We start from the raw sequence: 26,751 nt of genomic DNA, 5'->3' as shown, positions 1-26,751 counted from the left end.
ATATGTTATTTACATAATTACACTCAATGGCCACTTTATTAGGTGCATTTTTCTAGTACCGGGTTGGACCCCTTTTGCCTTCAGAACTGCCTTAATTCTTCGTGGTATAGATTCAACAAGGTGTTGGAAAAGTTTCTCAGAGATGTTGGTCCATATTGACATGATCTGGTGATGTGGAGGCCATTGGAGTACAGTGAACTCATTATCATTGTTCAAGAAACCAGTGGTGAGATGATTTGAGCTTTGTGACATGGTGCATTATCATGCTGGAAGTAGCCATCAGAAGATGGGTACACTGTAGTCATAAAGGGATGGACATGGTCAGCAACAATACTAAGGTAGGCCGTGGCGTTTAAACGACGCTCATTTGTTACTAAGGGACTCAAAGTGAACTGTCATGCATCCTGAGGAAGCGGTTGTCATGAATCTGCAGTAATGTTTCATGCCCAGTCTGTTTGCCTACCTCTCTGGTCTGTGTATCAGCTTGGGTACTGCGCTCTCACACCTGTGCGTTTAAGTAATCTTCTCTCAGCATGGCTCCACCCCAGCCTCTAACAGGAAACATTATTTAACTCCATGCACTGCAAGCCAGCCTTGCCCGAGCAACAGTTGTGTTAAGGCTTCTGGTGTGGCATCCTGCTGTATGTTTTCGCTGACTTCTGTGTACCGGCCATGGCATATCCTTCTGACTATTCCTGTCTGCTAGTAACCCCTATCTTGGCGTGCCTTCCTGACCATCCCTGTCTGCTAGTTGGCCCGACCCTGGCTTGTTCTCCTGACTATCCTGTGCTTAACCCTAAACTGCTGCTTCTGCTCTGTCCACCAGAGCCAGTTTGTGAGCATGAGCTGAGAGACCCTGGGGGCCGTGACCTGGAGTCGGCTGCATCCAAATCCATCTTCACCACTAGAGTCTCTGGTGAATACCTGCTGGCTCTTAGACTCTGCGCCCTGGGGAATCTTACGCTTTAGTTTCCTGCTTGCCCGATGTCATTGTTCAGGTGGAGCTGCTTTCCTGAACCATCTAGAGCTCCATCCACAGCAACCAGTCGAAGGGTCCACAACTTCAGCGGTGGGCTCCTAACCCCAGCGGTGTGCATCCATCACCTGGCCTCAGGTGACCTGACAGTGGTACATAGAAACGTGAGGACTCACGTCCACATTTACCATTTGTACACAAGCTAAATGATTAAGCCTCATTTATTATTATTTCATGTAGTAGTCCGTGAGCCAGCAGATTGACTTATTGTGATGAACTGTGTTATATCTTGTTTTTATGGCTTTTAGCCTTTTGTAAATTGTAATTCTTTGTAATAAAGCATTGTACTTTTACGCAAATTATCTGTTCCCCACTCAATGCCAGTCCACTAATTTCCATTTTACGTTTGTTTGAATTGTAATTGCTTCCTTTAAACAAGCCTAACAGAGGTAAAAAAGCAAATCTGTGTTGTTAGTACTGTAATTTGGATTTTTAGTATAAGGCTGGGTTCACACTATCGCCGCATGCAGCTCACAGCAGGTGTGCCCCCGTTCACCGATTCAGGTCCAATTTCAGCCCAAATTTTTGTCTGAATTCGGACCTGAAACTGACCAAAAGACGCACAGGACTCCTGTGCAATATCGCACCGGAGCCGCAGTGGAGACATGTGAACCGGCTCTATAGAGCAGGTCAAAATCTCCTGCTATTGCAAATTCCACACATCGAATTCGCAATAGTGTGAACCCAGCCTTAAACTGTACATTTTGGATTGCTGTGGCAGGCAGCGGTCATCTGTATTTTATTATATTTAGCTTTTTAATTAATTCAAGGGGGAAAGTGTTTTCACAAAGCCATACATCTATTCTGTTCCAGTGTCAGATCAGATTAACAAAGCATATTTTGTGCTAAAACCACAATTACTCTGAGAATTTGCTGCATGCTAAACACCATAAACTGCAGCAGAGCATAAAAGGAATAAAATGAAAACAAATGTCAAGCAAAATAATCCCAAGTGACTAGTACTGTATATAGTATAATTTCAACAAACTCATCCCTTGTATTACAGGGAAATCACTTATTATCTGTAACATAGATTGTAAGCTCTAACGAGCAGGTCCCTCTGATTCCTTCTGTACTGAATTGTATTGTAACTGTACTCTCTGCCCTAATGTTGTAAAGCACTGCGCAAACTGTTTTTCGCTATATAAATCCTGTATAATAATATAATAATAATAATAATACCTAAACTTTTAACAAATAGAAGCTACACTTATGGCGGGTTCACACTGGAAAGTGCGCATTCCCGTGTGGTGCAGCTTTGATCGCCAAGCAAAATGCAGTGGACCATGGAAGCACTACTTTTTCGGAAGGCGCCGTATCAAACTGTATGGTAGTGGTGGCCGCAAAAGGGGAGCCAATGGCTCCCGCTGCTGCCTGACTCTCCTGTGAGACCAGGAAGAGGGGAGAGAAGAGCTGCAGCCAGGCACAGCGCTGGATTGATAGAGGAGGAGGTGGGCACAACAAATCATAGAGTGGTTTTAAGCTTAATCATGGAATGCATTAAACGCTTCAGCTCCAGGCCAATTCTGACACTTCTCACAAGTATGTAAAAATCAGCATTTTTTTTGCTAGAAAATTACTTAGAACCCCCAAACATTATGTATATTTTTTTTAAGTAGAGGCCCTAGAGAATAAAATTGTGGGTGTTGCGATTTTTATGTCGCACAGTATTTGCCCAGTGGTTTTTCAATGCAATTTTTTGGGAAAAAATAAACTTTAGTGAATTTCAATTCACAAAAACACAATATAATACCCAATTGTTAAATTTTAAATTGTAAAATATAATAGATGATGTTACACCACCAAGTAAAAAGATACCTAACATGTCACACTTTAAAATGCTCATGGAACGGCACCAAATGACGGAACTTAAAAATCCCCATAGGCCACACTTTATCAGTCTACAGGTTACCAGTTTAGCGTTATACAGGAGGTCTGGTGCTAAAATTATTGCTCTCGCTATAATGTTTGTGGCAATAACTCACATGTGTGGTGCGAACACTGTTTACATATGCATGTGTGACCTAAGTTTGCATTTGCCTTTGCGCGCAAGCAGGAGGGGATTTTTCTATTAATTATTTCATTTACATTTTTTTTTTTTTGAATCCACTTTATTGCTATCACAAGGGATGAATAACATCCTTTGGGATAGCATGGACAGTGACAGGTACCCTTTACTGAGAGATCTGGGATCTATTAGACCCAAGATCTCTCCTCTGCTCTTAACGCCCCCCATATAGCAGAATGATGGTGGGAAAGTGGTTGCGATATCCTGACCGGACGTCATATGACGTGATCTGGATAACAAGCCGCCGCACGCCCCCCGGGTGTGCGCATCGCATCAATCAATGTTGTGGTGTGTCAGTCTGACACACCGCAACTCCGATCTAGGTAAAGCGTCTGTGATGGAGACTCTTTACCACTTGATCAGCCGTGTCCAATCACGGCTAATCATGATGTAAACAGGAAGAGCCGTTTATCGGCTTTTGCTCACTTGCGCCTGACAGACGGGAGTAGAGGAGAGCTGATCGGCTGCTCCTCTGACGGGCGGTCTGTGCTGATTGTTTATCAGCGCATTTTTTTTCAAAATTTTCGTTTTTTTTTTTTCATTTGTTTAGCAAAAAATAAAAATCTTAGAGTTGATCAAATACCACCAAAAGAAAGCTCTATTTGTGAGAACAAAATAATAAAACTCTGGGTACAGTGTAGCATGACCGCAGAATTGTCATTTAAACAGGGACAGCGCTGAAAGCTGAAAATTGGCTTGGGCAGGAAGGGGGGAAAGTGCCTGGTATTGAAGTGGTTAAAAGCATCAGATCAAACCAAGATCAGTTTGATCAGATGCTTTTACAGCCTGGTAACGGTTTATTTACATTAGCTGAAACTAGAAGTGACAAAATCCTCATCGCTTCTGTTTTCTTAGAGCATAGAGATCATTGGAGATGTTCCGGTCCTTGGTCATGTCTATGGTCAGTGGGTGGAACTGCTGGGGATACTCTGTTCTGCCACTTGTAAAAGCGATCCTGTGGGATTGCTTTTACAGTAAAGATTATTGGCTGCTGAGGAAGGATGATAGCGGGATGATGCCTGTAGCTGCAGGCATCAACCCGGTATAACCACTTCAACCTGGCAATGTACGGGTACAACGCTGAGGCTGATCAGAAATCTCTCCTGCTCCTTCACCTTTCATGCCTGGGTGCATGGCCACTGTGTAGATCCAAAATAGCACAAAATGGACAGCAAACTAGAAGTAACAGATTTCAAGACTTTATTGAGATCTTAGTTGTAATAACAAAACGTGTGCACCCATCAACATTTCAGAGAGACACTATGGTTACTAGATGGATGATTGCAAAAGAGCATCTGCAGCATTCCTCAAGATGTAGGCAACATTTTCTGTTATGTTTTTAAAGAGTTGCACATTTTCATTTCTCATTTATATCTAGTAAAATGACTACTGATTTTTATTTATTTATTTTTTATGTATACTGCTTATATTTTCTTCTTAGTATAGAATGCCCTCTTTTTCATTTCTTGGTTGGTCTCGGCTCATGATTATAGCCTATTCCAGTTAATTGGAACAAGCCCTGACCTTCATTGTCCTGGAACATTAAAGAGCAACTCCACTTTTGTTGAGAGCAAAAGCAATCCCCTCTGGGTGATCTATGTCCATTACAGGGATTTTAACAAACTTTGTTGCAGAGTCCTAGCTGTTTCTGCTCTGAAGGAAAAAAAAAAATATATTTTTCCATTATTAATCCGCTGATGCACTTGCAATGTTCTAATGAGAAAAATACATGGTCTGTATCCTCTTAGATGTGATTAACCCTTTTGGGAGCATCTCTCCAAAATTAAATTTTTGTTGCAGAGGATGCCTAAAATTTATCTATGTGCAGAGAAAAATCAGTAAGCCAATCACACAAACGGTAAATGACAATTGTGGGGGTGTTTGTACACCACCTGTGTACAAAAATTTTACAGGTAGCCATATTACATTGCATGTTACATATAACAGTGCTGCAAATTGAAAAGGAAAGTTCATTTTAATAATATTCAATTACAGTATGGCTTGTGTAGCAATTGTATACACTGTACGCTATATTTTTTTTTTATTCGTATTTCCCATGGAAGTGGAGGTACCCTTTAAATTACATTTAAACCCTAACTGAATGACATTTACTGTAGGTTACTAAAGCACTGTGTATTCTAAACAACTGTCACCTTTTTTTTCTTGTTCAAAGAGTTTTATTGGACTATTAAATGAACAGGGTCATAAACTAAAAACAAATACAAGTACATGGTAGTTCTATACAGGTATAGCAATAGTACAATAAGCACGTAAGTGAGGGTCAAATCCCTTTAAGCAATTGGTGGTACACAAATCGCAAAGTAAAAAGCAGTCGTTTGGTATAGGGCGAAGTACCATGTAAGGGTGCTAACTGTAGGAGCACAGGAGTCTAAACTGTACAATATTCGTAATCTGGTGGTTTGACCAGTAGTGTACATATGGTATATTCGGTGTAGGAGCAGAAGCCCCTATAGGAGAACCAAGGCGTGTTGTGGTAGGAAATCGAGTGGAGGTGACTGTCACCTTTTTCTCCATCCTTTGTTGCATCTAAGTGCTATCGATCTCCCTTGTGGCTTGGCTTGTTTACAGCCAACTTCTGTCTACATACACTCCAACAATTGCTGCAGGACCTTTTCCAGGGCAGGGTTCCTGACCGTGACAACAGTGGATCAAGTTTATGCATGCAATGTGTTGTCTCCATCAGAAGCTTATGGCAGGATGACAACACTGGACCACTACTGGCAAACGGGACAGAGCATTTTCACTTTATAACAGGAAGTGCCTGAACAAAGACCTTCATGAAAGGATCACAAGACAATATTTTAGTGAAAGCCACAGATTTAAAACTATTGAAAGTTACTTTGAAAATGATATAAGCTTGTTAAATTGATATGAGATTTTATTGATTGGGTTACATATACAGATGCTCCTCGTTTAACGACTTACCTTTTTAAAGACCACTCCGACTTACGACCAGCTCTCCCCACCTGAACGACGCGCTATACATCATTGCATTGTACAGTACAGTACAGAATTTTAATTTGTGTTCTGTACTTATGCAAATTAAAAGAACTTTATTAAGCTGGAGTTTTGTGTTTTTAGACCTTTTTTTCACAATACAGTACAGTAGTTAGGAATGCTTAAAATATTGATTACTTGTGGCCCAGAACTGTGGATCCCCCTATTCGTAGGGGGCCCCAGTCTCTGACGTTTTTTTCAAATGGAGCCCACCGTGAGAGGTGAAGATTGGGTCTGTATAAACAGAACCCTGCGGCTGGATAAGGTAAGAGGAGATTCCACAGAATTTTTTAATTCTAGTAGGTTTTCTTCTTTAAGGAAAATGCATGCTATGCCTATTGTGACCACCGGGGGCTGCCAAGAGCACATACCTTCTCATGCTGATGTCTGTCTCAAGTGTTCGATGCTGCACAAGCTCCTCCGGCCAGCTCAGGTAGGATGGGATGGGGGGCTCTCCTCAGGGATATCTCCCCCCAGACTTAGGGGAAGGCCGCAGATGGTCTATAAGGTGGTAGACACCGCACTTTCACCGCCGTCGCGGCCCCCGCCGCCATTGCATGTGCAGGCCCATCACTACCGGCCTCTCTCCTTCCTCCCCCAGCCTTCTCCAGGTCGGCTAGCGCGGGAAGCGCTCGTTTTTCGAAAAGCGAAGGGGGGGCACGGCAGAAGGGGGGGGGGCGGGGTGTCAGCACAGGTGCTCTGACGCCCACAGGGACACAGGCATTCTCCTAGGCAGCATTTACTAAGGTAACACCAGACTGGGCATTTGGTAGCAAGGCTTTTAGCCAGACTACTTCGCTCAGCAATCAGTGTTCATTTTGTGATACCTCCACCTTGTTGCTTTGCACTATGGGTAGAAGAGGTTCAAGCACCCCAAGAACCAGAGACTCTAGGGGATCTCGTTCGGGTTCTGAGGGCCCCCTGTCTGCAGCATCCTCCCCCCCTGAGGGACCAGGGACGGCTAGCCAGGGAGAGCTGTCGGGGTCAGGGGCTACACCTGCTTCTGGCACTTCAGCCCCTGTATACATTACACAGGAGGTTTTTTCCTCAGCTATTAATGGTTTAGAGGAAAGAATAATGGCCGTGATTACATCTTCACTCGGTGGAAGAAAACACACTAGACCTTCCTCTGTTCCCCAAGACCCTCAGGAAGAGGAGCTCTGGGATAAAGGAGAGGAATCCCTTTCAGAGGATCGGGATGGGACGGATGATTCCTCTTCTGAGGAATCAGGTGGAGAGGGACCCTCTGCGACTTCCCAAGAGGAGAAAGTATTAGTGCAGATCCTTACTGGATTGGTCCGCTCCACATTTAAGTTGCCCATATCTGAAGCAGTTAAAGAACCCTCTTCTTCTTTAGGGTCATTGAAACCTCCTCAAACAGCACAGGCTTTTCCTGTTCATAATTTACTTGAAAAGCTCCTTTATTCTGAGTGGGATCACCCAGATAAACGTTTTTTTTCGCCGAAAAGGTTTTCAACACTTTATCCTATGGAAGAAAAGTTTATCAAAATGTGGGGAATACCGGCCATTGATGCCGCCATTTCCTCTGTTAATAATAGTCTGACTTGTCCTGTAGACAATGCTCAGATGTTCAGGGAACCTGTAGATAAAAAGATGGAATCCCTATTGAAGGATGTTTTCTCCTTAGCAGGTTCAGTGGCTCAACCTGCAGTAGCAGCGATTGGAGTCTGTCAATAGAGACCATGTTAAACAGGTCATCAAAGTTTTACCTGAACAGCAGGCCCAGGGGTTAGCTAACCTTCCAGTGGCCTTATGTTATGTTGTTGACGCCATCAGAGATTCTATCATGCAAACCTCTCGTCTGTCGCTGGGGTTAGTGCATATATGTAGAATCCTATGGTTGAAAAATTGGTCAGCCGAAGCACCATGTAAGAAGCTCCTGGCTGGGTTTCCATTTCGTGGTGAAAGGTTGTTTGGAGAAGACTTGGCTAACTATATCAAGAGAATCTCTTGTGGGAAAAGCACTCTCTTACCTGTTAAGAAGAAGAGTAAGCATCCCTCTTTCAAACGGACTCTTTCCCCAGCGCCGGGGGCTTCAGCCTCCAGGCAGTCTCGACGGCCTCCTCCGTCTGGGTCCAGAGACAAGAGTCAACCCCAGGGACAGAAGAAGTCCTGGGGAAAGAAGCCTACTAGGCAAAACACTAAGACCTCTGCATGAGGGGGCGCCCCCACTCACTCGAGTGGGGGGAAGACTGCGACAGTTCTCAGGGCTCTGGCGGGAGGATTTCCAGGACAGATGGGTAGTCTCCACGGTAACCTTAGGGTACAAACTGGAGTTTCAGTAATTTCCCTCTCCTCGCTTCATCAGGTCAAGTGTCCCCAGAGAACCAGAGAAAAAGCAGTCACTCCTTCTAGCGTTAGAGCGACTTTTGTCGCAGGAGGTCATTATGGTGGTTCCCGCGAAGGATCAGGGATTGGGGTTTTATTCCAACCTTTTTACGGTCCAAAAACCAAATGGGGATGTCAGACCCATTCTGGATTTAAGGGATCTGAACCGATTCCTAAGGATTCAGTCCTTTCGCATGGAATCAATTCGGACAGTAGTCTCCACCCTGCAGGGAGGAGAATTTCTGGCATCTATAGACATCAGAGATGCATATCTGCATGTGCCCATTTTTCCTGCTCATCAGAAGTTTCTGCGCTTCGAGATAGGAGGGCGCCATTTCCAGTCTGTGGCTCTGCCTTTTGGGATAGCCACTGCACCTCGAGTGTTCACAAAGTCTTGGCTCCTCCTCTGGCCAGATTAAGGGCTCAGGGTATAGCTGTCATAGCATACCTAGACGACCTGCTCTTGATAGACCGGTCGGTAGCCTCCTTGAACGGAAACTTGAGGACCACAGTCAGGTATCTGGAACACCTGGGTTGGATCCTCAACCTAGAAAAATCTTTCCTAAAACCTGTAAGAAGACTGGAGTATTTAGGTCTGGTCATAGATACAAGCCAGGAGAAAATATTTCTACCTCAGGCAAAGATCACTGCTTTAAGGGAGCTGATTCTGGCAGTCAGGACCAAGAAGGGCCTTTGTATGAGGCTACTAGGGAAGATGGTGTCTTCATTCGAAGCAGTTCCCTATGCTCAGTTTCATTCAAGAATGCTGCAACACACTATTCTGTCGGCCTGGAACAAGAAGGTTCAGGCATTGGACTTTCCGATGCACCTGTCTCATGCGGTGCGTCACAGCCTCAATTTGTGGCTAATACCCGAAAACCTGCAGAAGGGGAAATCCTTTCTACCGGTTACCTGGACGGTGGTGACAACAGATGCCAGTCTGTCGGGTTGGGGAGCAGTTCTGGAACAGTCTGCTGTCCAAGGGGTATGGTCCAAGACCGAGAGCACCTTACCCATCAACATTCTGGAGATCCGTGCGATGTATCTAGCCCTAAAGGCTTGGACTATCAGGCTACAGGGTTGCCCGGTCAGGATCCAGTTCGACAATGCCACAGCAGTGGCTTATGTCAATCATCAGGGAGGCACCAGGAGCCGAGCTGCTCAAAAGGAGGTGAACCAGATCTTAGTCTGATCAGAGAAGCATGTGCCATGTATATCGACAGTCTTCATTCCGGGGATAGAGAACTGGCAGGCGGACTATTTAAGTCGCCAGCAGTTACTTCCAGGGGAATGGTCTCTGCATCCAAACGTCTTTTGGGCCATATGCCAAAGATGGGGAGTTCCAGATGTAGATCTCTCCCGATTCAACAAAAAGATAGACAGATTTGTGGCAAGGACAAAAGATCCTCTTGCATGCGGGACGGATGCGTTGGTGATTCCGTGGCATCGGTTCTCACTGATTTATGCATTCCCGCCTATTCTGCTACTGCCACGACTCCTTCATAGGATCAGGCAGGAAAGGAAGTTGGTACTTCTGGTGGCCCCCGCTTGGCCCTGAAGGACTTGGTATGCGGAAATAGTAAGGATGACGGTGGGTTCCCCATGGGCCCTACCGGTACGCCCAGACCTGCTATCTCAAGGTCCAGTGTTCCATCCTGCCTTACAAACGCTAAATTTGACGGTTTGGCTATTGAAACCCACGTTCTGAAGAGTCGTGGGCTTTCAGGTCCTGTGCTATCTACCTTGATCAATGCAAGGAAGCCAGCTTCCAGAATGATTTATCATAGAGTCTGGAAAGCTTATATATCCTGGTGTGAATCCAGGGGTTGGCATCCCAGAAAATATGTGATTGGTAGAATTCTTGATTTTCTACAATTGGGATTAGAGATGAAGCTGACCTTGAGTACCATCAAGGGCCAGGTCTCGGCCTTATCAGTATAACGGCCACTTGCTTCGCATTCTTTGGTCCGAAACTTTATGCAGGGGGTGACGCGTCTTAATCCTCCGGTTAAAGCGCCCCTAAACCCCTGGGACTTGAACTTGGTTCTGTCTGTGTTACAGAAACAGCCTTTTGAACCAATAGGTCAGATTCCTTTGGTCTTGCTGACAAGGAAGTAAATTTTTCTGGTAGCCATCTCTTCTGCTAGAAGAGTATCAGAATTAGCAGCTCTTTCCTGTAAAAAGCCTTATTTGATTGTACACAAGGATAGAGTGGTACTGCGCCCTCATCCTAGTTTTTTACCGAAGGTGGTTTCAGCTTTTCATCTAAACCAAGACATTGTTCTACCTTCCTTTTTTCCAGATCCCTGTTCTCCGGAAGAAAGATCACTACATTCTTTGGATGTAGTAAGAGCAGTTAAAGCCTATCTGGAAGCGACTGCTCAGGTTCGCAAAACGGATGTTTTGTTTGTGCTGCCAGAGGGTCCCAGTAGAGGACAGGCAGCATCAAAAGCTACCATTTCTAAATGGATTCGACAATTGATCAATCTAGCTTACGGTTTGAAACAGAAGATTCCTCCGTTTCAGATCAGGGCACATTCCACAAGGGCTATTGGTGCTTCTTGGGCAGTGCATCACTGGGTCTCTATGGCTCAAATCTGCAAGGCCGCAACCTGGTCTTCAGTCCATACATTCACCAGATTCTATCAGGTGGATGTGAGAAGGCATGAGGATATTGCCTTTGGGCGTAGTGTGCTGCAGGCAGTGGTACAGGGTCCTCAGGTCTGATTGCACCCTACTTGGTTGTGGTCCCCCCCCCCCCCCCCTCAGATAGCATTGCTCTGGGACATCCCATCAGTAATTACTGAGGCTCTGTGTCCCGTGATGTTCGAGAAAGAAAATAGGATTTTTTAAAACAGCTTACCTGTAAAATCCTTTTCTTTCGATGGACATCACGGGACACAGAGGTCCCACCCCTCTTCTAATACACTATATTGCTTGGCTACAAAACTGAGGTATCCCTGCAAGGGGGAGGGATTACATAGGGGGTTGAACTTCCTGGTTAGGGTGTGCCAGTGTCCAATCGCCAGTGATACCTATGTAACCCATCAGTAATTACTGAGGCTCTGTGTCCCGTGATGTCCATTGAAAGAAAAGGATTTTACAGGTAAGCTGTTTTAAAAAATCCTATTTTGTCCCATCCAGCTAGTCAAATACCTGCAGTATCCAGGGAGAAGCAAAGAGGTGGCATATCGACAAACAGACTACTGGAAAGGTAAGTAGAGTGACTATTCTATTACAGCTATGCTTTCCCATACAAAGTGGCCCAGTCCTAACACAGGAACCTGGATTTTAAAATGAAAGTGTTGGTTTACCTTTACAGAAAATCTGTAAATCTCATGAATGGCGCTGACCAATTAGAATCCATCTGGTCCGTACTTTCAGCGCTGTACAGAGAGCAGTGAAAGCCGCAGGGATTTCGAATCCCCAGACTGTTGGGTGTCTTGCGGGAGCCTTGACAGCTCAGCATCGTGGGAGCTAAGTACAGTGGAGACCTGGGGGCTTGGAAAGGGGTCTGGTGTTAGGTCACAGATTTTTTGTAAAGGTGAATTTTTTTATTTTAACCTTTACTTTAATGACCTTTGTTAAAATGACAGTTTGTCAAAACTGATCATATTCTAAATGTTATGTTTTTCAGGTTTTTCTGATTGTATCACCTTTGTCTGTGCTTTACAACTGGAGAGATGAACTGGAGACATGGGGCTATTTCAAGGTAGCGGTCTTTCATGGAAATAAAAAAGATTTTCAGCTAGGACGACTGAAACAAGGAAAATACGAAATTGCTTTGACTACGTATGAAACGCTTCGTTTATGCTTGGATGATTTAAACAGGTAGGTAAAGCACTCATGCCAGAGGTTGACCTGTTAAATACTATAGTTTACCAGAATACATTAATTGTAATTTGTTGCTAGGGCTTGCTCATCCAGTTGTATAAGGCTCGGTTCACACGGGGGCGACTTGTCAGGCGACCTAGCCGCCTGACAAGTCGCCTCCCGTTCTGTACAATGGAACCGTTCTAATCGGAGCGACGCAAGTCGCTCCGACTTAGAAGAAAGGTTCCTGTACTACTTTGGGGGCGACTTGCATAGACTTCTATACAGAAGTCGTCTTGCAAGTCGCCCCGGCAGTCGTGTGCAGGTCGCCTCAGTGAGGCGACCTGCAAGTCGTGCCGCGTCTAGTGTGAACCGGCACTTAATATAACATTTGTATGAAAACTGTAGCTAGTATGCCTGCAGTGGTTAGTTTGCCGGTATTAGTAAATGTCATTTAGATTCTGATTTGTTACTATGCCCTTAACGCTAAGGTGCATTCATCTTTAAAAATGAATTTGCTTTTAGGCTTGTGTATTGGTGTGCATGGTTTCCAGCCATGATTCTTGTAACTGCCATTAATCTATTGTCTACGCCTTGCAGACATTGCCACAGTGTCCAGTTTGTTGTCAAAATGTGTCATCCTTTTTATTTTTTCACCTCATAGTCAGCCTGGAGCTTGAGGTCATTTTACTATCTATTACATGGAATATAGAATACCAGACATTGTCCTCAAATTTACGCAACTCAAGGTTTAAAGTTGTTGTAAACCCTTACAGACCACTTTTTGCTACAGGTAAGCCTATACTAAGGCTTACCTGTAGCTGCCCAGGACATCTCCTAAACCTGCATGGTTTAGGAGACATCCCCTGTATTTGCATGTGCCAATGTCATCGGCATATGCACGCTGACACAAACTGAAGCAATGGCACGTATGCGCAGTTGCTTCAGTGAGTGTGCTGTTACCGTGCTCATGTGCGGGAGTGACGTCATTGCGGCTCCGGCCAATCACAGCGCCGGAGCCCCGATACCTGGAAGTAACCCCTGGGAGTGATGTCACCGTCCGGTGCTGTGTACGGGCACCGCAGCGAAGGCTTCCATCTCAGGTGAGTAGTACATAATGAGCTAGTACGCTATGCATACTAGCTCATTATGCCTTTGTCTTGCAGGTGTTAGTTTTTTTATTTTTATTTTCAAAGTGGGTTTACAACTCTTGCTGAAATACAAAGGGTTTTGTGCATCTAAAGTTGGCCCTAGATGAATTGAAATTTGGCCGGTTCACCAGAGACTGGCTGAATTTTTGCTCCATTTATGGCCGGTTCTGTTCGAGAACAGACGATCTTGCTGGAAAAACAGGCTTGCTGGAAAACTTTAGTTCGGTCAGTGTGTTGTGACAGCAGAGGAGTCCAGCTGACTCCTCTGCTGTCAGAATACAATGACACAGCTTGGAGGGTTCCCCCATCCACCTCAATTGTGCGGACCAGGGAGCCAGTTCAGTTTTTTTTTTTTAATGTTGCCAGTTTAAAGGAATACTAGGAGGTCGGGGCTATAATTAATGCCAGATAGATACTGTGACTTGTAACAACTGAGGTAATTTTGACTACTGGTACTAAACACGGAGAACAGTGCTTCTCTCAACTTGAATACCTTTTTCTTTTAGACAGAAAATATTTTTGTACAGTATACTTTACTATGTAGATCTATTCTTTAAAATACACTATTCAGTTTCGCTTGATGCTGACATTTTACATGTTATTTAGTTACCTCTTGTTTTATTATTAACAGAGATGCAGACAAATCATGTGGCGTTTAGAAGGAAGGTGAATTCCAGTGACCAAACTATTGTAAACACTGTTGGACTCTTGATTTAGGCAGCTTTTTCTTTCACCAAAAAAAAAAAAGATACAAAAAAGGGACAGACAAATTTACTATGGATCCAGATAAAGTAGATTGAAAAAATTCTATGCAGTGTAAAAGCACATAGTTGCATGCAAGATGGTTTGTTCTTAGCACTGTGCTAGCTCTGGCCTAGGAGTCCACTTTCTTTAAAAATCAGAGCCCCTTTGCTCCATAAACACTGATTTGTGATTCACACATACCCATTCCACTGTATATAATTCTCTAACCCATTACTTGAAATAGAACTATAGGCATTTTTTCTTGTTTTGGATAGAGCAAGGGAGGGTTCTAACCCCTGTCAGATTTTTTTTTTTTTTTTTACCATCTGTGTCCCATTGCAGAGATTTACCTTCACTTTCTGTCCCATAGCCAAACAGGAAGTGAGAAGGAATATCTGCAAATGAAGAGAATTCTTTGGGGACCCCCAGGTCTCTGAAACTAGTATACCCATTGGAAGATTTCCCCGCTATAATTTTTTGGGGGACAACCCAAAATTTGGGGTTCTCTTTTACTTTCACTTTCAAGGATAATAGTAAATGAGACAAATAGAGAGGGTGAATCTCCCTAACTGGGACAGCAATAAAAACTGACAAGTGTTCTAATCCCTCTCAACTCTATTCAAAACTAAAAAAAAAAAAGTTTTGCCTTTAGTTATACTTTAATTTCTGCAGCTCTGGAGCACCAAGTGTCACTCTTCCACTTCAGTCAACTAGTTGGAATGTAAATGAATAAAATATGAGGTACTCCTGATACATGCCCAAATGTCTGAAACCTGTTTACATAAAGCAGTATATTGATTGGCTCACAGTCTCTCCCACTCTCCGCCCAATTTCTATTGTGCAGATGAATATGGATATTGAATATAAAGGTTGATTTCAGGGAGTTATACTATGTAAAAATACTTTCCATAACTTTTGAATAAATATGTTCTCCGGCAAAATTGTGTTTTTAAGTTTTCCTTGAACTATTTATTCCAAGTTGTTGAAAGTTGTCTTCAGGCTGGATTCACACTGTTGCAGTACTAATGCACCAAAACAAAAGGTGCATGCAATGCTTGTAGTTTTGGAAAAAGTGAGGAAACTTATACCGGTAAAAGTTTGAATTTTCTATCACTTCCTGTCCCAGTGAACATGGTCCCCAGGACAAATGGGGCACATTACTTCCCTGGGGACACCCATTATGTAAAACAAAAAAGATTTGGCTGTATACACTATTACATACTTTTAATGTCAATTCTTCACATTGTTTGTGCCTGGTATGACAATGATTATTTAGGGTCGGTTCACACTAGGACGACTTGGGATCCGACTTGTACGCCCTCAAGTCGCCCCAAGTCGCCCCAGAAATAGATTCAATGAGAGTGAATGGGAGCGTCTTAATAGACACTACTGAAGTCGCTCCGACTTCAGAGCGTACTCCCTGTACTACTTTGATCCGACTTGGTAGGCGACCTGTACCATAGAAATCAATGGAAGTCGGATCTCTCTCTCAAAGTCAAGCGACTTTTGCAGGGAAAACCCCTCCCTCCCAGAGAGCTGATTGCCCTGTGATTGGCCACAGCCGAAGTCGCCTGTCATGGAGGCGACTTCAAGTCGCGTTGTAATTTGCTAAAGTCGCGCTGAAGTCGCGCTGAAGTCGCGTTGAAGCCGCGGTACAAAGTCGCGCTGAAGTCGTGTTGCCCCTGTGTGAATCGAGCCTCATGCTATACCAGCAATTTTGACGTATGTATTTTTTATTTTTATTTTTGTCTGCAGCATAGAGTGGTCAGCAGTCATTGTGGATGAAGCGCATAGGATAAAAAATCCAAAAGCAAGAGTTACACAGGTCATGAAATCTTTAAGATGTAAAGCCCGTATTGGACTTACAGGAACCATTTTGCAAAACAACATGGAGGAGCTGTGGTGTGTTATAGACTGGTATGTAGGATGTCTTTATTTGGTATTGCATTTATACAGTTTTCTTACTTATCCTACTATCAAAGAGAAAGGAAGGCATGATAATTAACTGTTTACTTTATAGTCTAGGGGCCCTTTGTGTAGCAAACAGTTGCCAAGACATTTTAAGCATGTTATTGCGATAACATTATAGATACTTTAACACTCTTGCTGTTTTCAGTGATATTTTATGACAAATTTAAGATTGCCCATGTTAAATTTTCTGTCTGTATCCATGAATGTAATGCGGTCTAAAATCAGTTTAATTTTACAGTTTAAAAAATGACCAAATTTTCCTGGCATAACCAGGGTGTAAAACTATGTTGGTTTTCTGCCTGCAGCAAAGTTCTGCTAGATTACTTTATCAGTTTTAAACACAAGTTATTTGACATTAATTGAAAGAGGTTAACAACTATTGATGTGCTGGCAAGCAAATGAGTTCTAGTACTCTCGAGGGAGAAACTGAAGATTGATTGACATGGATTTATTATGATTTTTCAGCATCCTCTATGGTGTTCAAGTTGGCTTTGTTTCATGTGTGCCACATTTATCCTGGAAATAACCTTGAGTTGAACAGGAAATGAACACTTGTAATCAAGTTAAATATGTGGTGCACATTGTGTGCTAAAGTACAGTTTTGTCTGTACAAAGTTTGCAAAGTTTTTTTTTCAACTGTTTGAAAATGGATGTTTCAGTTTGTAGGCCTCATTACATGATATGTTTTTGTTTAATTTTATTTTCTGATTTTAGCCATTTGTCATTTATTCTTGTGTTTAAGGCTGAACCTATTTTTTTTTTTCAAATTCTTTTTTTTTTAAGTTTTAAGGTCTATTACATAGAACAATAAACATATCAGTTCAGAAATACACAAACTACCAACATCAAGCAAAACCTAAATGTGCTTCATTCCTAACAATGTAATACATCAGTTCAAAGCTGCCATTAGAGGCAAAAACAGCAGTTCTGAAGAGGATACATACAAACAGTTGCTTATGAGTATTTCCTAAATAAATACAGTCTAGATCCCAGCCATGTTCCTTCCAGCACAACAGTGGAGGATAGATAGTAGGTAAAAAATTTAAGGCTGCCAATGGAATGAAAGGGGCCAATCAAGCAAGCTGAACCTGTTTTTAACAAACATTGTTTACACTTCATAACTAAAAGCTGAAAATTAATAATATATTCTGCTTTTTTTTTAAGTTTGTGTAGCACTGATCCCCGAAGGAGCTGCTGGTAGTTGATTGGGCCTGTACTCTGCTTTTACACCCCTAATAACTTGACTCAATCCCCTTGACACAGCTGTGGTGCAGTGGTAATGTGAAGCTAATGGTAAAGGATAACCCCACAATGTACAATTTAACAACAATATACCTTTGTCATTACCTGGGTATCTGATGTTCCACCTGCTAGAAAAGGAACAATGCTCCACACAAGTTGTACTCAAATGTAATTTTACTGGAGCTGGTACAAAAGTAGTATTACAATATTTGGTCCATCACACACACATAGTGCAACAGCCAAATAAGTACACACAATAATTGGTACACATCAAGTTATATTAAATGGTCTTTGGAAGTGCGTCTCCAAGTGGAACTAATGCCAGAATGGGAAACACCTTAATTCTGGGCACCTTCCCACTTCCAGTGCGCACTTGTAACCACAAGAAGACAATGTTAATAAATAAAGCACAAATGCAATCCCCAGGGAGCTCCCCCTGCTTTATAATGCAGTCCCTCTGATAAACTGGAGAGTGCAAGGCCTTGCAATGAGAGATGAAGTCCTTTCCTTCTTCTGTCTTCTGCTAGCTATTTATGAATTATAAATTTGTAATCCAACGGTTAAATAAACCAGTGTTAGGTAAAGTGGATGTTGAAAATTATCCTTGTAGTGTAGTAACCTGCAACTGTCTCCGATACAATTAACTTTATGTAACACAGTGCTAGTAGTATAGAAAAGGGTAGGCTTGAGGCTTATTTGAACTCAGTCTTTAGTTACTTAAGCTCTGTGTGGGACTACAGGTCCCAGCACACTGTGTTACAGATTCAGGTGTATAAAAGTGTGTTAGGAAAACTTTGGGCAATAGCCCTCTCACCACACTGGGTCCAGACAGATGGATGCCTTCGCTCCACAAGATCTCAGTCTATTTGCTACGGCCACGCCGTCACGCTGCTCCGTTTCACAGATGACCGGGAGTCCTCGGTTACATCCTTCAAGGGTCTCTGGAACGATCACTCTGCTGCTCCAGCACGCTGTAATGTAAGGCAGGATCGCTGGCTGCTCCGCTCCGCATGATGTAGGCCACAACTCTGTGGAACACCTCCTCACAGATCCTTGCAGGCAGGCCATGCGTCCAGAAGAGACTTAAGATGGCCGCGCGGGGCCTTTTTACAACCTACCCAGCATGCAGTTCAGTGCTGAGTGTCCATGGGAGGTCACTTACCATTGTGGGTAGGTCAGTTCCTTGTACAATGTAAACAAAAAGTCACTTCCTGTAACATTCCTCCAATGTTCTTGAAACAAAATGTAAAAATAAAGTCCATTTCACATTTTGGCCACTAGATGATGCCAAATACCAAAGAATGCATTATCCATACTTTTAACATTACATTACAAAGACAGGCAAAAATTGTCAGCGCTACATTTGTAAAAAAGGACCATATAATGGGGTTGATTTACTAAAACTGGAGAGTGCTAAATCTGGTGCAGCTCTGCATAGAAACTAGGGCTGCAACTAACGATTATTTTCATAATCGATTAGTTGGCCGATTATTGTTTCGATTAATCGATTATTCGGTTAAAAACCTTAAAAAAAGTGTGGTGTATAATTTAGTTAATGTGTACAGTTTTAAAAAAAAGGGTAATTTATTTTTAAATATCTCTATGCAGTGGTAAATATAAATAACCAACTATATGGTTAGGGAGCAAAATATCGAATCCACTCTGAGCATAACAGACAGAAAAGATATACTGTATATACTATTAGAGGAGATATACTGTATAAACTGTTAGAGGAGAGGTATACTGTATAAACTATTAGAGGAGAGATATACAGTATATACTATTAGAGGAGATATACTGTATATACTAGTAGAGGAGATATACTGTATAAACTATTAGAGGAGAGATATACTGTATAAACTATCAGAGGAGAGATATACTGTATATACTATTAGAGGAGATATACTGTATATACTATTAGAGGATATATACTGTAAAGGGTGAATCTGGTAAATATCATCAGACTCAGTGATCAAATTTTTTTATTAAAAACAAAAACAATGTCTTCCTTCAAAAAAAAATGTAATTTTAAGAACATTCGTTCTTTCATTCAGTGAATATACATAGATTTTTCGTCTGAATATTCTTGTCTGAAAATTGATCCGTGTGGCCAGCATACGGCTCAGTACACACCTATGCAGTTTGCTTTTCATCTGTTTCTGCAGTGCTTTTTGCTGTGCGTTTTGATTTTTGTGCACGTGATTTTGCTGCGATTTGCGTTTTTGCATTTTTTTGGCCAATTTGTTGGGCAGATTAAAAAACACATATTGCTGCAAAAACACATTACATGCTTTTCTGCAGCTTCTCTATTGAAGTATATTGAACCAAAAAAGCACCGTTTTGCGTGAACGTGCCCCATAGGAAACCATGTGAATGAACTGTAGTGCGTTTCTGCAAAAAGCACCAAAAAACACATAGATGTGAACCAGGTCTAAGACGTTTAGTAACATATTGGGGTGAAAAAAAACTAAAATTAGCCCCTTATAGTACAAAAAAAGCAGATAATCACCACTGTAAGGGGTTAATTTTTTTTAGTATAGAACTGTGAAAGTAATATTTGCAGTAGCGATTATTTGCTCTTTTTGTACTATAAAGGGCTCATTTTAGTTTTATTTTAACCCCATTATGTTACTGGCCGATAAATCAATTATGAAAATAGTAATCGATTAATTTCATAATCGATTAGTTATCGATTAGTTGTTTCAGCCTTTATAGAAACCAATCAGCTGACATTTTGTTTTTTGTCAAAGCTTCTTTGAACAAGCTGAAGTTAAAAGCTGATTGGCTACCATGCACAGCTGCACCAGATTTTGCACTCTCCAGTTTTAGTAAATTAATCCCAATGTGCGCTTCAGTAAACTTTTATAAGAGGCTGCCTGGTGCATGAATGTTATACTGCTTGTATAGAAAGAAAAATATGGGGACTTCAATTCCGCACCTAGTTGCTCCACTGGCTTCAGTATGTTCTGATTCATAAACCTAAAACAAAAATAATTGGGACCTATAACCTATTGTCACAATGATTCTATAGCCACTACGTCCATCATACATTTTCCTGGATTAAATATGATGTGTTTAAAGGATAAGACAATGAATATATTTCTTAGGAGAAGAAATATTAACAGCGCTTAATATGATAAATTATACAGCTGACCATAAGAATTAAATGGTAATGTTCAATAGAGATAAAATATTGGTAATAATAAAGAGCTCTGCTCCCAGTACTCAAAAATAAATAAAATTAATAAATAAAACACACAGTCAATAAGATTCAAAAAGCATAACTGAAGCAATGGAGTCATTCAATTAATAGTTGCATGTATATAGCTGGCGGAGATAAAAAAAATGAGCTTCTAGACAGATCAAGTGCACTAGTCAGGGACCAATTTACCTTCACCGAATCACCGTGTGACAACCCCCTTAGCAAATGTGCTTACCAGAAGCAATCATCAGTATAGCCAGTGATCAATTCCCAGAGTTAACCTGCTCCTCAGCTGCTGGATGGATCAGCTCTCCATAGCCAGAAGGTTACCAAAGCGTGGGTATGTCATGCAAAGATACAATAGGAGGCTTCCATATTGTATAATTGTTTAATGTTATGAAAAAAAAAACCTAGTAAAAGTTATGCTTACAAGCAATACACTTGAACAATACAGCCATTCACAGTGCCAATGTCAGCTCACCGCAGATACAGGAATACAAACAATTCCGCCCGCCGCAATGATTCCCGGGATGACGTTGTCTGTGTACAGCTGATGGGTCGCGTGGGCACGTTCTGACGCGTTTCGTCATTATGTCTTCAGAGGGCGTTCAGAGGGTTTTTTTTATGCCTTTCTCTGGATCAAATGTGGGTATGGAGGTTTACTATTTATTTAATTTTTTTGAACAAGGTGGTCTTTTTTTTTCAACCTGACTATGTAATTAAATTTGCTATTTCATGCTGTACTGCATTAAAATGAATTTTAATGCTGCTATTCCTTTTCTGTCTAAAATGTTGCTTTAAGCAAAAAGTATACCTTCTGAGACCCAGTCTACATGCAGAATATGACGGCTTGGTAACTTGATAAAATCCAAAGGCAGTTAAACTCATCGGGAAGTCACAGAAGTGGAATCCAATGTAGTTTAATTCTAAATTTCAGCATAAAATGAATTAAATGTGCTTCTTGCTAGTTTCTTACTTTAGGAATTGGTTGTCAAAAGACTGGTGAGGGAGGGATGGTAGAGTGAAACATTCCAAAAATAAACACTATCGGCTATAAACCAGGCTGGTTGGGCAGCATAGTACTTGTTGGTATGAATTGTTCTGCCACCTTTACAGATGAATGTTTATAGCATATGAGGCTAATGCCACAGAAGCTGGTGCTGGATGTGCTAGATGTGGCCACCTAACATCTATTTGTACAATCGTTTGTATTTACCTAAAGTCAGCTATTGCTCATACTCTAAGATTGCATGGTTAGGATCTATTTCTAGCTGCTTATTTTAAAGCACTATTAAACCCAAAAGCAAACATTTATTATATTGCAGTTTACCAATTCTTAGATTATTTTGTGTGGCCACTTAAGGTGCCGTAGCTTTATCTATTTTTCTTTTTTTTTTTTCTTTTTTGTTCTTTTTTTTTAGGATTTTAGATAATTTATTACTAATAAACTGCACTAAATGTAATGGCTTGGCAGCACTAAAGCAATGGTTAGATAATGTGTAACTGCTTTATGTTCCAGTGGAAAAAGAAAAGTGTGGTGCAAAAATTAAAAAAAATTTTAGATCCCTTTTAAGATTGAAAGTTGCAGCTGAACTTGGCCTCAACATAATTGTGTTCCTCTGTAGGGCTGTACCTGGATGTTTTGGAAGCAAAAATCAATTCAAGGAAGAATTTTCAAATCCAGTAGAACTTGGGCAACGCCACAATGCCACAAAACGAGAATTAGCCACTGGTAGAAAGGTCATGGAGAAGCTAACAATTAAAATGTCTTCATTGTTCCTGAGACGTACCAAAGCTCTTATAAGTAACCAGTTACCAAAAAAGGAAGATCGGGTATGTATAATCTTTTTGCATATACAGATTTCGGCAAGAAATCGCGTTAACTCAAGAAAATATCTATGGAAAAGAATGGGGCTAGGGGATAGAGTATAAACACGGGCTATAAAGAAAGATCAATATTGGTTGTAGATCAGCGAAAAAGCAGAAAAAAATGATTTAGCTAAAAAATAACTGTATTATTTATATCTTGTATCACTTTAAATCCATATGAGTATCTCAATTTTGAACTAATGACATTTTATTGCCATAATACATTTAGAAACTTTGCCTTTTCAACTGCAGATTGTATATTGCGCGTTATCTGAGTTCCAGAAAGCAGTTTATCAAACGGTGCTTGAAACTCAGGATGTCAGCTTGGTTCTTCGAGGAGGAGAGAAATGCAGTTGCCGCAGTGGGCTCAAAAGAAGAAGATGTTGTTATGCGGTAAAGAGTGATCTTTGTATTTATGAGACTATATACACACAGTGTATTTTTTTTTTTTAAATCTTACTAAGGCCGGCCATAGACGGAGCAAATTTCTTTCCTGCAACCACAGACAGTATTGACTTGGAAATCCCCCCCACCCCCACCTCGCCTGAAGAACTCAGTGATTATTGCTATAGCGATAATCTAATGTAAATCCTGTCAGGCTGGTTGTACCCAAGTTGAACTACTTCTGAAAAAGTAGATCTTAGCTTTGCCTCCATCTACCCTACTAGCCCCTTTGTTGGTTCCTTAGTGTGGTCAACAGCTTACTTGACTTGTTAAGGGGCTCTTTTAATTCTTTCCTCTGGGTTTGCAAATTGTATTGATATAGGATTTTCTATATGTAAGAAACAAAATATCCACGCCATGGGTATTACCAGTATAGTGAAAAAGAAGCTGCAGTCACTTATCACCACTAAGGTATAACAAATGAAAAACAACCATTTAGCTGCGCTAAATACATTTACCAAAATACTTTGCTCTGTTTTGCCCTGATTGTATTAATGATTTTTGAGATTATTTATTGGAGTAATATTATACACTAACAGTTTTAGCACTAAGAAGGATTTTGTAGCGAACCCAGTAGTTTGGTGAATGTATGTAGCGCAGTCACAATTGGCTTTTTTTCATATGATTTTCAATGACTTGTGCTTTTGCATTTATTTTATTATATTATTTGTCCTGGTTTCCAGCAGATGCGCTTTAATCCAGTAACCCAGAACCAAATTTTTAGTATCAGGAAGACATATCTAGTTAGTAACTGCAGTTTATTTGCTAATTCTTGGTTTAAATTCTTCTGCTGATGGCAACTCCCATTTTGGGTGGCACATGTGTACTTACTATGCAATATAACCAGTTAGATGAGTCGTAAGATCTCTCCTTAGTAATCTTTGTATGTGCCTACTCCCACAATGTCATAACAGAGGCCATACCTTGTTGTTTTCTTTTTTTTTTTCTGCCTTATGGAGAAGCCATAACAGGGAGTGTGACACCGTCATTTGTCTTTTGTAAGGGCTATACCATCTCGACACATGATGCCCTGAAAGATACTCACTACAGGCTTGTTCACACATGCACTAAAATATATTATGTCATTTTATGTGCTGCTGAAAACCTTTTTATAGTGCATTGAATAAAGCATATTAAAGTTAATAAGTGAAGCAAGTGAATAAGGTGTTATATTTACCTTTAACAAAAGGGCGGAAATCAGTTTTTATCTACAAGTAAAGCATTCTTTTCTTGGAAAACCTGCCATTTTCTTCTAGTCACATTCAAGCTCCCTGTCTGTGTAAAATTAGGCTAGTATTTGTGACATAGCGGTGACCTTACAGTTTATGTGTCTGCTTTCCTAAGTAGTGAGACAAATAAAGCGTACCCACAGGTCTTTTGGAAATATTATAAAGTCATGTCTTGGGAAAGACTGTTAAAGCGTCTGTTCCTATGATTTCTCTATTGCTGTAATGACTTTGTGATATATGGGCCCTGTTGTTTTTGGCAGGTTGGAATATTAAACTCATTCAGCCTTAACTAAGGAAACATGCAATTATCTGATGTCATTATAACCATTTGAGCAACTTACAAGAAATCTTGTGTAAAGCACTGCATTACACTATGAAATATCGGCAAACATGCAGACAGTGCTGCAGGAGAACTCTGCTCAAAACATTTTTTTTTTGTTTGGTTTTGGGTAGAGTGAAGCATGGTGTTTATTCTCTGGCTGTTCGGATAAGGAGCGTCTGTAGAGAAAAAACCGCGCGCGAGAGAGATATTATATCATTGAAAAAGCTCACTACTGTAATGGTGGAGGTGAGCAGTAATGGCTAGGCGTCACTTAGCAATGTCCTGTCAGACTTTGGGAGGTATGTAAATGTATAGTCTACACCTATAGCAAGGGCATTATCAAATTTGAGTCATCATCCCGGGATCAAAATTTGCAGCCGGCCATTTCCTGTTCAGCAGAAGTTCCTCCTTCCGCTGCATTTCTTGGGCTCTGCCATCCAATTGCTGGGCACAGGACTGGCGACAATGGTGTCACTACATAGAACTACTGATGTTGTTCCTCCCTCTCTGTGACCCCAGAAACCATGAGGGTTTCGGTCACTTCTAGTTTAGGCTGTTTGTTTACCTGGCCGTTAGCCAGGAAAACAGCCAATCAGACTGATCTATATCTAATTGGCTGCATTTGAGGCCAGAGAGGAGATTTGGAGACTAATAGACCCCAGATCTCTCCATAAAGAGGACCTGTCATGATCCGTGCTTTTCAAAGGGGATGTTGTTGTTCATCCCTTGTGATAGCAATAAAGTTAATACAATTTTTTATTAAAAGGCAGTGTAAAAAGTTTTAGATAAAATAAATATTAAAAAAATATATTTTTTTTAAAGCACCCCACCCCTCCGTGCATACACGCAAACGCATGCGCAAGTCACGCACGCATATGTAAACGGTGATCGCACCACACTTGTGATGTATCGTCACAAATGTCAGAGCGAGGGCAATAATTATAGAGCCAGACCTCCTGTGTATCTCTAATCTGGTAACTTGTTAAGGCGCTTAAAGCATCGCCTATGGAGAATTTTAAGTACCACAGTTTGGTGTAATTCCACGGGCAAACGCAATTTTAAAGTGTAAGTAGGTATATATTTACTCAGCATAACATCATCTTTTATATTTTACCCATACAATTGGGTATTATATTGTGTTTGTGTGCAATTCAATTAATTAAAGTGTATTTTTTCCCCAAAAATTGTGTTTGAAAAACCACTGCGCAAATACCGTGTGACATAATAATATACCCATCATTTTATTTTATAGGGCCTCTGCTAAAATATATATATTATAATGTTTGGGGGTTCTAAGTGATTTTCTAGCAAATAAATAGAATAGTAGATTTTTACACGTATCTGTGAGGGGTCAGATTTGGCCTGGTATTGAAGTGGCTAAAACAAATGGTATCTGCTTTTAATTGCCCTAGCAGTTTATCAGTCAATATAAAAATAAAAATGACAATTTTTAGTAGTTATTTTCTAAAACATATGTACCTATATCTTTCTGTGTGCATCTTCAATTTAGGATGGTCTTGATATTTGCCTTATGCGGAATGTTTGCTTCATAGACTGTATAATGAAACCCTAAAATCCGGTCATTCAGCTTCAACAGACACTCATATTAAAAAGTAGAAAGTTCATATGCAGTGCTTAAATGGATGTATGAAACCCAAAAGGACAATTGGAGAGAAGGAAGGAGGAGGGTCCCCTGCACCGACTTCAGCATGTGAGTCCACACACCACACCAACGTGCTGATATAAAATGCCCTTACCAGAAAGTTGATTAAGTCAGGCCTCACAGGGAGCTCAATCCTTCTCCAGTAATCCACCAGAACAATCCGACGGCACAGCCAGGCATCAAGGTATCCATCTAATGCAGAGCAGATAACACAGCCACAAGATGGACATTCCTCCTCCTCTTTCCAAGACTCCAGAGTTTTCACATATCGTAAAAAACTCGATAGATCAAAAAGTCACTGCCATAAAAATAAAACTCATGGTGACATATGTAGGGATATGCGATTTATTAAAATCCAATGCAAAATACAGCTGTCTTCAAAAAAAAATATGAAAAAAATCCAAAAATACCACGTAGCGTGCTTATGGCATCAGCAGACCAACATATGCATTTCAACCAATAGGCCATTTTCAGAGGTGTGATCAGCTTATGCAAGCATGCAGTTCAATACACATAGGTCGGAACTCTCATTACTGGACATGTGACACCCAGAATCACATGGGCCAATAGATGGTCAAACAGGAAGAAGGAAGAATTCCTGCACTCCGATATTAGTTGTGCGCACGGATA

General features: G+C 41.2%; 1 protein-coding gene across 1 annotated transcript in view; it reads left to right on the top strand.

Moving 5' to 3' along the window:
- The window catches only part of ERCC6L2 (ERCC excision repair 6 like 2), a 244,036-nt gene that overhangs the window by 65,115 nt on the left and 152,170 nt on the right, over positions 1-26,751 (top strand). The window contains exons 4-7 of the mRNA XM_073633138.1: positions 12,109-12,302; positions 15,935-16,096; positions 22,220-22,427; positions 22,716-22,856. Of these exons, the coding sequence (XP_073489239.1) occupies positions 12,109-12,302; positions 15,935-16,096; positions 22,220-22,427; positions 22,716-22,856 (705 nt within the window). The remainder of the gene's footprint in view (positions 1-12,108; positions 12,303-15,934; positions 16,097-22,219; positions 22,428-22,715; positions 22,857-26,751) is intronic.

Source organism: Aquarana catesbeiana, linkage group LG01, assembly GCF_042186555.1.
Source record: "Aquarana catesbeiana isolate 2022-GZ linkage group LG01, ASM4218655v1, whole genome shotgun sequence".
In the NCBI taxonomy this organism is placed as follows: Eukaryota; Metazoa; Chordata; class Amphibia; order Anura; family Ranidae; genus Aquarana; species Aquarana catesbeiana.
This window is presented reverse-complemented; position numbering and strand designations above follow the sequence as displayed.